This window comes from Petromyzon marinus, chromosome 66 (assembly GCF_048934315.1).
Source record: "Petromyzon marinus isolate PM22_M1 ecotype Great Lakes invasive population chromosome 66, UKy_Petmar_22M1.pri1.0, whole genome shotgun sequence".
NCBI lineage: Eukaryota > Metazoa > Chordata > Hyperoartia > Petromyzontiformes > Petromyzontidae > Petromyzon > Petromyzon marinus.
The window spans coordinates 8,011,660-8,023,410 of record NC_133732.1 but is presented as its reverse complement, the minus strand read 5'-3'; the positions used below and the strand labels follow the sequence as shown (position 1 = coordinate 8,023,410).

General features: G+C 55.4%; 1 protein-coding gene across 1 annotated transcript in view; it reads right to left on the bottom strand.

The window, feature by feature from the left end:
* LOC116937878 (uncharacterized) overlaps positions 1-11,751 on the bottom strand; it is a 36,697-nt gene that overhangs the window by 7,766 nt on the left and 17,180 nt on the right. Inside the window, exons 4-7 of the mRNA XM_076054549.1 lie at positions 10,032-11,751; positions 5,620-5,868; positions 2,619-2,681; positions 911-1,330 (exon numbers count right to left, since the gene is read on the bottom strand). The exon at positions 10,032-11,751 is cut by the window's right edge and continues 196 nt beyond it. Coding sequence (XP_075910664.1) covers positions 911-1,330; positions 2,619-2,681; positions 5,620-5,868; positions 10,032-11,751 — 2,452 coding nt within the window. The remainder of the gene's footprint in view (positions 1-910; positions 1,331-2,618; positions 2,682-5,619; positions 5,869-10,031) is intronic.

The window sequence follows — 11,751 nt, the reverse complement described above, 5'->3', positions numbered from 1 at the left end:
AGTGAGTGAGCACGTGAGTGAGGTGAGTGAGTACGTGTGTGTGTGAGTGAGCACATGAGTGAGTGTGCGTGTGGTGAGTGAGTGAGTACGTGAGTGAACGTGTGGTGAGTACGTGAGTGAATGAGTGAGCACGTGAATGAGCACATGAGTGAGTGTGTGAGTACGTGTGTGTGCGTGTGGTGAGTGAGCACGTGAATGAGTGAGTGAGCGTGTGTGTACGTGGGTGAGTGGGTGAGCACGTGAGTGAACGTGTCAGTACGTGTGTGAATGAATGAGCGTGTGAGTGCGTGTGTGAATGAGTGAGCACGTGAGTGAGTGAGTGAGCACGTGAGTGAGTGAGTGAGCGTGTGTTTGCGTGGGTGAGTGAGTGAGCACGTGAGTGAGCGTGTGGTGAGTACGTGTGTGAATGAGTGAGCACGTAAATGAGTGTGTGAGTGCGTGTGTGAGTGTGTGAGTGCGTGAATGAGTGAGCACGTGAGTGGGTGAGTCAGCGTGTGAGTGAATGAGTGAGTACGTGAGTGAGTGGGTGAGTGCGTGAATGAGTGAGCGTGTGAGTGCGTGCGTGCGTTAATGAGTGAGCGTGTGAGTGTGTGCGTGTGTGAATGAGTGAGCACGTGAATGAGTGCGTGAGTACGTGCGTGAATGAGTGAGCACGTGAATGAGTGTGTGAATGAATGAGTGAGCACGTGAATGAGTGTGTGAATGAATGAGTGAGCATGTGAATGAGTGAGTGAATGAGTGTGTGATTGAATGAGTGAGCATGTGAATGAGTGAGTGAATGAACGAGTGAGTGAGCCTACCCGCGTGTCCCTCCGTCCCCACCCCCAGCGCGATGCCCCACATCCCTCCCCCCCCCAACTCCTCCACCCTCCCACGACCCCTCCTGCCCCCCCGCCCCCGCCCCGGTTACCTTGGCCATCTCCCTCTCGAGCTGCATGCGTCTCAGCACGCGCTGCTGGTGCTGCTTCAGGACGTTCTCCACGTGCTGCTCCATGTAGAAGCGGAACGCGCGCGGAGCAAACGCCCGCACGCGGCCACCACCGCCTCCACCGCCTCCACCGCCTCCACCGCCTCCACCGCCTCCACCGCCTCCACCGCCTCCACCGCCTCCACCGCCTCCGCCACCGCCGCCACGGCTCCCTCCCAACGCCACCTCCGCTCCCGCGCCCTCCGCCCCCCGGCACTCCACCTCCTCCTCCTCTTCATCTTCCACCTCCACCTCCACCTCCTCCTCGTCGTCCTCGTCGTCCTCGTCGTCAGCCTTCCTCCTCCGCGCCCCGCGCCGCTCGGGAACGGGAGAGGTGCGGATCTGCTTGTTGTCACCCGACACCTGGGGGGGGGAGGAGGAGGGCGGGGAGATGAATAGGAGAGAGGAGGGCAATGGGATGCACAGACACACGGGGGCCGAGAGAGAGAGAGGGTGGGGGGGCAGAGAGGAGAGAGAGGCGAGAGAGAGAGAGGGGTAGAAGGGGAGAGAGAGGGGAGAAGGGGAGAGAGAGGGGAGAAGGGGACAGAGAGAGGGGAGGAGGGGAGAGAGAGAGGGGAGAGAGAGGGGAGAGAGGGGGGGAGAGAGAGAGGGGAGAGAGAGAGGGGAGAGAGAGGAGAGAGAGGGGAGAGAGAGAGGGGAGAGAGAGAGGGGAGAGAGGGGGGAGAGAGAGGGGAGAGAGAGGGGAGAAGGGAGAGAGAGAGGGGAGAGAGAGGGAGAGAGAGGGGAGAGAGGGGGGAGAGAGAAGGGAGAGAGAGAGGAGAGGGGAAAGAGAGAGAGGGGTAGAAGGGGAGAGAGAGGGTAGAAGGGGAGAGAGAGGGGAGAAGGGGAGAGAGAGGGGAGAGAGAGGGGGAGAGAGAGGGGAGAGAGAGAGGGGTAGAAGGGGGGAGAAGGGGAGAGAGAGAGAGGGGAGAGAGGGGGAGAGAGAGGGGAGAGAGAGGGGAGAGAGGGGAGAGGGGGGGAGAGAGAGGGGAGATAGAGAGGGGAGAGAGAGAGGGGAGAGAGAGAGGGGAGAGAGGGGAGAGAGAGAGGGGAGAGAGAGGGGAGAGAGAGGGGAGAGAGAGGGGAGAGGGAGGGGAGAGAGAGAGGAGAGAGAGAGGGGAGAGAGAGGGGGGGGGGAGAGAGAGGGGAGAGAGGGAGAGAGAGGGGAGAGAGAGGGAAGGAGAGAGAGGGGAGAGAGAGGGGAGAGAGAGAGAGGAGAGGGGAGAGAGAGGAGGGGAGAGAGAAGGGAGAGAGGAGGGGAGAGAGAGAGGGGGGGGAGAGAGAGGGGGGAAGAGAGGGGAGAGAGAGAGGGGGAGAGAGAGAGGGGGGGGGAGGAGGAGAGAGAGAGAGGAGAGGGAGAGAGGAGAGAGAGGGGAGGAGAGAGAGAGGGGAGAGAGAGAAGAGGGAGGGAGAGAGGAGAGGAGCACGGGGGACCAGGTGTATGAGAGAGTGATAGCCTTTCTGACGACGACGATGATGATCATGAAAGTGATGATGATCATGATGAGATGATCATGAGAGTGATCACAATGGCGATGATCATGATGAGATGATCATGAGAGTGATTACAATGACGATGATCATGACAGTGATGACCATAATGTGGATGATGACTGTATGGTCACCACAGTAATGACGGTGACGATCTCACCAAGCTGCCTCCATTCTTCTCGGGGTCCTGTGCAGCGACCTCCTTCACCGTCTCTTTAACAGCCTGAGCACACACGCACAGTGCACACTCAATTACACACACACACAGTGCACACTCAATTACACACACACACACTCAATTACACACACACACAGTGCACTCAATTACACACACACACAGTGCACTCAATTACACACACACACAGCGCACACTCAATTACACACACACACAGCGCGCACTCAATTACACACACACACAGCGCACTCAATTACACACACACACACACACAGCGCACACTCAATTACACACACACACAGCTCACTCAATTACACACACACACAGCGCCCACTCAATTACACACACACACAGTGCACTCAATTACACACACACACACAGCGCACTCAATTACACACACACACAGCGCCCACTCAATTACACACACACACAGCTCACTCAATTACACACACACACAGTGCACACTCAATTACACACACACACAGTGCACACTCAATTACACACACACACTCAATTACACACACACACAGTGCACTCAATTACACACACACACACAGTGCACTCAATTACACACACACACAGCGCACACTCAATTACACACACACACAGCGCGCACTCAATTACACACACACACAGCGCACTCAATTACACACACACACACACAGCGCACACTCAATTACACACACACACAGCTCACTCAATTACACACACACAGCGCCCACTCAATTACACACACACACAGTGCACTCAATTACACACACACACAGTGAACTCAATTACACACACACACAACGCACTCAATTACACACACACAGCTCACACTCAATTACACACACACACAGCTCACTCAATTACACACACACACAACGCACTCAATTACACACACACAGCTCACACTCAATTACACACACACACAGCTCACTCAATTACACACACACAGGGCACTCAATTACACACACACACAGCGCACTCAATTACACACACACACAACGCACTCAATTACACACACACAGCTCACACTCAATTACACACACACACAGCGTGCACTCAATTACACACACACACAGCGCACACTCAATTACACACACACACACACAGCGCACTCAATTACACACACACACAGCGCACTCAATTACACACACACACAGCGCACACTCAATTACACACACGCACAGCGCACTCAATTACACACACACAGGGCACTCAATTACACACACACACAGCGCACTCAATTACACACACACACAACGCACTCAATTACACACACACAGCTCACACTCAATTACACACACACACAAAGCTCACACTCAATTACACACACACACACAGCGTGCACTCAATTACACACACACACAGCTCACTCAATTACACACACACACAACGCACTCAATTACACACACACAGCTCACACTCAATTACCCACACACACAAAGCTCACACTCAATTACACACACACACAGCTCACACTCAATTACACACACACAGGGCACACTCAATTACACACACACACAAAGCTCACACTCAATTACACACACACACAGCTCACTCAATTACACACACACACAGGGCACGCTCACCCACAGACGCACTGCACCACATCGCTGCTGAACTCGACAAGGAGCATCGACCATCGCCAGGCACAAACTGCGGTCATCATTCGTGCAGCGGCGGCAGATCTTGGTGAACCGTCGAACAAAGACGGTCACCACAACACGCACATTCAGATGCCACACACACTACACTACTACACTACTATACACACCACTGCACACTACTATACATTACACCACTATACACGGCACACTGTACACTAAAATACTATACACTCCACTTTACACTACACTACTATACTACACTACTATACACACCACTGCACACTACTATACATTACACTACTATACGGCACACTGTACACTAAAATACTATACACTCCACTTTACACCACTACTATACACGAGACTACAATACACACTACACTACGATACACCCACATGAAACACTACACTACTATACACACTACACTATACACTACACACACAACACTCTTATACACACTACACTACGCTATACACTACACACACAACACTCTTATACACACTACACTACACTATACACTACTATACACACTACACAACTATACACCCACACTATACACTACACTACTATACACACTACGCTATACGCTACACTACTATACACTACACTACTATCCACTACACTACTATACACACTACACTACTATACACACTACGCTATACGCTACACTACTATCCACTACACTACTATACACACTACACTACTATACACAATACACTACTATACACACTACGCTATACGCTACACTACTATCCACTACACTACTATACACACTACACTACTATACACACTACGCTATACGCTACACACTACGCTATACGCTACACTACTATCCACTACACTACTATACACACTACACTACTATACACACTACACTACTATACACACTACGCTATACGCTACACTACTATCCACTACACTACTATACACACTACACTACTATACACACTACACTACTAAACACACTACGCTATACGCTACACTACTATACACCCACACTATACACTACTATACACACTACACTACTATACACGACTATACACACTATGCTACACACTACACTACTATCCACTACACTACTATACACACTACACTACTATACACACTACGCTATACGCTACACTACTATACGCTATACGCTACACTACTACACACCCACACTATACACTACTATACACACTACACTACTATACACGACTATACACACTATGCTACACACTACACTACACCACTGTACATACGCAAACGTACGTACACGCACGTACAACGGGTCAGTGGCGGCGACGCTCCGCCCCCCCCAACACCACCCCCCCCCCACCCCACCCACCACCCCACCCACCACCCCCCACCCCACCCACCACCCCACCCACCACCCCCCCACCCCACCCACCGTGTGCGCTTGCAGCAGGTGGCCTGGGTAGGGCGGTGGCGGTGGCCTGGCGTAGTCCATCCTCTCGCCGTACTCCGAAGCCACAGCCATCTGCTGCTGCTGCTGTTGCTGCTGCTGTTGTTGCTGCTGTTGCTGCTGCTGTTGCTGCTGCTGTTGTTGTTGCTGCTGCTGTTGTTGCTGCTGTTGTTGTTGTTGCTGATACATCAGCTGATCTGCCTGCTTCAGCACATTGTGCTGCTGCTGCTGTTGCTGCAGAACAAGTAGGGCAGCAGTCATCAACCTCCCACGTCCGCGCATGCCTCCAATGGCTCAAGATCATCCCACAGACCCTTACACCACCTCACTCCACTCCCCTCCACGCACTCCCCTACCTCTCATCTCACTCCACTCACCTCCACGCACTCTCCCCTCTCATCTCACTCCACTCCCCTCCACGCACTCTCCCCTCTCATCTCACTCCACTCTCCTCCACGCACTCTCCCCTCTCATCTCACTCCACTCCCCTCCACTCACTCTCCTGCCTCTCATCTCACTCCACTCCCCTCCACGCACTCTCCTACCTCTCACACACACACCCACTCACTCGCTCACACTCACACACACACTCACTCGCTCACACACCCACTCACTCGCTCACACACACTCACTCGCTCACATACACACACTCGCTCGCCCACACACACACTCACTCGCTCGCACACACACTCACTCGCTCGCTCACACACACACTCACTCGCTCACATACACAAACTCGCTCGCCCACACACACTCACTCGCTCGCTCACACACACCCACTCACTCGCTCACACACACACCCGCTCACTCGCTCACACACACAACAACAACCGCCATTCGCCACTAAGTGGTGGTGACGTCACCACGACGCTTGTGCCAGGCTATGTGCACCCTGAGGCCACGTGAAGTGTCGAACGCCCGCTGGCAGGAGGTCACGGGGCAGACCAAGGTGCCACGGGTCGACTGACTGAGATGACTGGCTGATGCACCACCTGTGCCCCCTACTGTGCCAACCTGCTGTGCTTTAGCCACCCGGCGCTCCGCTCGTTGTTCTGAGCGTCGCTCCTCCGCCCTCCGTTGTTGTTGGAGGGCGACTACCTCCAACTGCCCAGCAGCATCCTTCACGAGCCTCCTCCACAGAGGCCGATCTTGACACCGCTGGTACCAGTCATCGGCAAGTCCACTGAGCTCCACGTCCTCCTGTACCACATCACTCCATCTCTTCTCGAGCCCGTGCCGCGCCCGTTTAGCCCCCTCGATCCGTCCGAACAAAAGCTGTTTCGGCATGCGGTGGCTGGGCATGCGGGCTACATGACCCAGCCATCGCAGCCTTGCCCGCCGGAGGAGCTCACCGATGGGACCTTGCCCAGATCTTTCAAGGATTTGTGAGCTCCTCACACAATCCAGTCTGGTTAAACCCAGGATGGATCGTAGGCAGGCCAAGAGAAGACCTGAAGCTTAGTGCGGAGCGACAGACCAGCTAGCTTCCACACAGCGTTACGCAACCGATGAAAAGATATTGCCACTCGACTGATTCGGAGTGAGACCTCTGCTGTTAAACTGGAGCCAGTCATAAGTACACTGCCCAGGCATGGGAAACTCTCCACTCTCTCCACAACTGCCCCATCACCGATTGGGAGTTGTGGGGGTGGAGTGTCCGATGGTACAAAATACCCAGGCAGGTGCTTAGCTTTGGTGGGGCTGATGGTAAGGCCCCACCTCTTAGTGGCACGCTCCAGTCTCAGCAGCAGCGTCTCCAACTCCTCCTCTGACTGAGCAGCTATTACCAAATCATCAGCATACATAACGTGGTTGAGCAATAGGGAGCCATCCCTTGACCGTACCCAGGCATCGATCAGCCTCCCATTATATCTGCACCATATGGAGATTCCCCCGGTACAGCTATTGAAGGCTTCACGAACTACGTGGTAAAAATAGATGTTAAATAATGTGGGAGCCAGAGGACATCCCTGTCGCACCCCAAGGTGTACAGGGAATGGCTCTGACTCCCGGCCACGTAGTTTTACCCGGGCCCGCTCACCATCATGAAGGTCCTTAATGATCGTGAGCAGAGGGTCAGGTACTCCAACAGCATGAAGAACAACCCAGAGCCCAGGCCTACTGATGGTATCATAGGCCTTGACCAGGTCAATAAAGCACAGATGTAGGTCATGTTGGAATTCCCTACACCTCTGCTGTAGCAGAGGGACAGAAAATATGCATCTGTGCAGGACCGCCCTTTCCTGAAACCGCATTGGGGCTCCGCAAGCCTCTCCTCAGCGTGCCTGGCAAGGCGATGCTGAATAATCCTTGCCAGGACCTTTCCCGGCACACTGAGGAGTGAGATGCCCCTGTAGTTGTTACAGTCTGTGTGGTCCCCTTCTTAAAAAGGGGGACCACCAGGGCATCCTTCCAATCCTGCGGAACCCGTCCAGTGTTCCAGACCGTTGTTATGATGTCATTTAGGGCAGTCTGTGCACAAACGCCACCCTCCCTCAGCATTTCGTTTGGGAGATAATCTCTGCCCGCTGCCTTTCCTGGTCTCAAGACTCCGGATTGCCTTCAGTACTTCCTCAACAGATGGCACATCAGCCAGCCAGTCACAGGGGGTGACTTCTTCCAATATCTGAGGCACCGCAGCCACAGCAGGGTCATCCTCACTTTGTGCCACAATGTTTTCCTGGCTGAGGGATTTTCCCTCCCCCAGGACCTCACAGAAATGCTCAGCAAATCTGCAAACCTGTTCCTGGGGGTCGGAGATTGGATCACCGTTTTTTCCCCTAATGATGGTAATAGGTGTGGCGCTGCAGGTTACTTTTTTGATGGAGTTGAATAGAGATTTGTGATCACGGGCCACTGAGGCAGACTCCATCTCCTCAGCAACCCGCGACCACCACCCATCCTTGCAGCGCCTCACGGCTCTCCGAACCTCCGAGTGAAGGCTGCGGTAAGCCTCCTCATTCTCTGACGTGGGATTCTGTAGCCGATGACAGTGGGCCTGTCGCTTTTTCTCAACCATCCTGAACACCTCCTCTGTCCGCCAGGGTCTCTGGGGAGGTCTGGACCGCGTACCCAAAGCAGCCATTGCAGCTGCATGAGTCACAGTCCTAAACCTCGCCCATTTACCCTCGACATCAGGAGGAGTCGGGGACGATACCAATCCCAGCCGCAAGCGATAATGAAATTCTCGCTTGCAACTTTCATCAGATAACTGAGACCAGGCCACTTTAGGTTGGAATGGGGTCCTGGGTGTACACCCACCACTGGAGTGGAAGAATGGCAGGCGCATCTTACAAATGACTAGTCGATGGTCAGAGGGCAGATCAGCTCCACGGTAGGTCCTGGTGTCAAGGACATGGGCTCGCATTCGCTGGTCCGTCACTATGTAGTCCAGCAGATGTTCTTGCTTGGACCCGGCATGCATCCATGATGTTGTGTGGATGCGCCGATGCCAGAACAGCGTGTTCGTAATTACAAGCCCATGGGCTGCACAAAAATCTAGCAGCCTCCTACCGTTGTTATTGAGCTGATCTGGCCCATGCCCTCCAATCACTCCAGACCAGGTGCCAGTATCATGACCAACTCGGGCATTGAAGTCACCCAACATGAGGACTCTATCCCGAGGGGCCACTTTAGCCAGCACCTGTGACAGGAGGTCATAGAAGGCATCTGACTCATCGGCTTTGCCTGCATCCCTCCACGGATGTTCATCTTCGGTGGGGGCATAAGTAATCACGACCACCATTCCTCGCCTACGGTTGATGGGAAGGCGAGCCCAAAGTAGCCTGGGACTTACAGCTTCCCACACCTCACCGCCACGCTCCCACGCCCCCTTCATTCTTTTGTTCAAAAGAAGAGCCACACCCTGTTGTTTGGCAGTCTGCTGCCCCGAGTAGAGGACTGTCCACCCCTCATGCTGGCAGGAGCCAGAGCCGGTCCACCGGACCTCCTAAATGCCACAGAGATCCAGGCGGTATCGGTCCAGCTCCCGACACAGGAGTGGCAGCCTCTCCTCCGCAGTGAGCGTTCGAACATTCCACGTGGCCACCCATAGTGGCTTTTCGTTGTTTCTGGAGGAGCCCCGAGGGTAGATATTCAATCTCCTGGCTCTGCCAATTGGGGTTTGGCCAGGAGTCGTCATAGACGCCTGGCCCCCCGGGGCCTCCGGCACAAGCTTATTAGTTACATATTTCAGTTTAACTCGTGGTTTCGTGGTAATTAATTGAAGGTGGAGGGGTTACCAGCCCCTCGCACCCGTCCAGAGCCCACTCACTCGCTCACACACACACACGCTCACTCGCTCACACACACACTCGCTCACACACACACCCACTCACTCGCTCACACACACACCCACTCACTCGCTCACACACACACCCACTCACTTGCTCACACACCTGCGGGTGATGAATCAGAGGCTGCTGCTGCTGCTGCCAGATTTGCTGCACAGACTGAGGAGGCAGATGCGACATCATCGACATCGCGTGCTGAGGTAGCGCTGCCATCTGGCTCTGCTGCTGCTGTTGCTGCTGTTGCTGCTGTTGCTGCTGCTGCTGCAAGGCCTGGCTTGCCCAAGGCGGATGCGTCGGCGCCAAAGCCGTCTGCAGCTCCGGCTTCGTCACGCGCGTGCTCTTCACGGGGTTCAGAATCGCCGCGGCCGGGAGGGCTGTCAGAGTCGCAGCAGTGCCCTGCTGCTGCTGCTGCTGCTGAAGCTGCTGCTGCTGCTGAAGCTGCTGCTGCTGTTGAAGCTGCTGCTGCTGCTGCTGCAGCTGCTGCAGCTCGGAGCTCACGGGGCGAGGAGTGGAACGGCCGCTCGCAAACGATTCCGCCTGCCCCGGCGCCTGCCGCAGGCACACGCTGTAGCTGGGAGGAAGAGGGGGGGCCGCCGCGGGGGCAGGGGCGGCGGCTCCCAGCGAAAACCCCTCCAGGTTCTGACTGTTCCGGCCCGACGAGCCGTGCTGGTACGCGTCCAGGTTTTGGGAATTCCGGTTGGGCATTGCCGGAGGGAACACGTCCACGTTCTGGGAGCTGCGGTTGGATATCGCTTGCGGGAAGACGTCGAGGTTCTGGGAGTTCCGGTTGGACATCGCCTGCGGCGGGTACATGTCGAGATTCTGACTGCTCCTGTTCGACGCCCCGTGCGGGAACAGGTCCGGGTTCTGGCTGTTCCGGTTGGGCGCGACCTGCTGGAACACGTCCAGGTTCTGGCTGTTCCTGTTGGACATCCCCTGCGCGAACGCGTCCGGGTTCTGGCTGTTCCGGTTGGGCACGACCTGCTGGTACACGTCCAGGTTCTGGCTGTTCCGGTTGGACGCCCCGAGCGGGAACATGTCCAGGTTCTGGCTGTTCCGGTTGGACGCCCCGAGCGGGAACATGTCCAGGTTCTGGCTGTTCCGGTTGGGGACGACCTGCTGGAACAAGTCCACGCTCTGACCGTTCCAGCCGGACACGCCCGTCGGGAACAGGTCCAGGTTCTGGCTGTTCCTGTTGGACATCCCCTGCGGGAACAGGTCCAAGTTCTGGCTGCTCCGGTTGGAAACGACCTGCGGGTACACGTCCATGTTCTGGCTGCCCCTGTTCCCGGCCGCCCCGGCTCCCATCTGGTAGAGCTCCATGTTCTGGCTGTTGCGGCTTCCCCCGCCGGCGCCAAACGCCGGCGGTGCCTGCGAGTACGGGTAAGGAGGGGGCGGCTGCTGCTGCTGCTGTTGCTGTTGCTGCTGGGAATTGTGGGCGGAGGTTGCAGTCATACGGACAGACGGGTAGTACCCCTGCTGCTGCTGTTGCTGCTGCTGCTGCTGCGACGGGGCCAAAGCGCCGGGAGGCAATCGGAGAGGCACTCCTGCCGACGATGCTGTCGCGTAGTACGACTGCTGCTGCTGCTGTTGTTGCTGCTGTTGTTGTTGCTGTTGTTGCTGCTGCTGTTGCTGCTGATGCTGGGAAGTCAAGGCACTGGGCGGCAGCCTCAAAGGACCGCCTGTTGCATAGTGCTGCTGCTGGTACTGTTGCTGCTGCTGCATAGAAGCTTCTTGCTGCGTCGGTCTCAGCCCAAAAGGAGTTCCGTTGGGCCTTGCCGGGGCCACGACCGCGTAACCCGGAGGCTTGGCGCACTGAGATCCG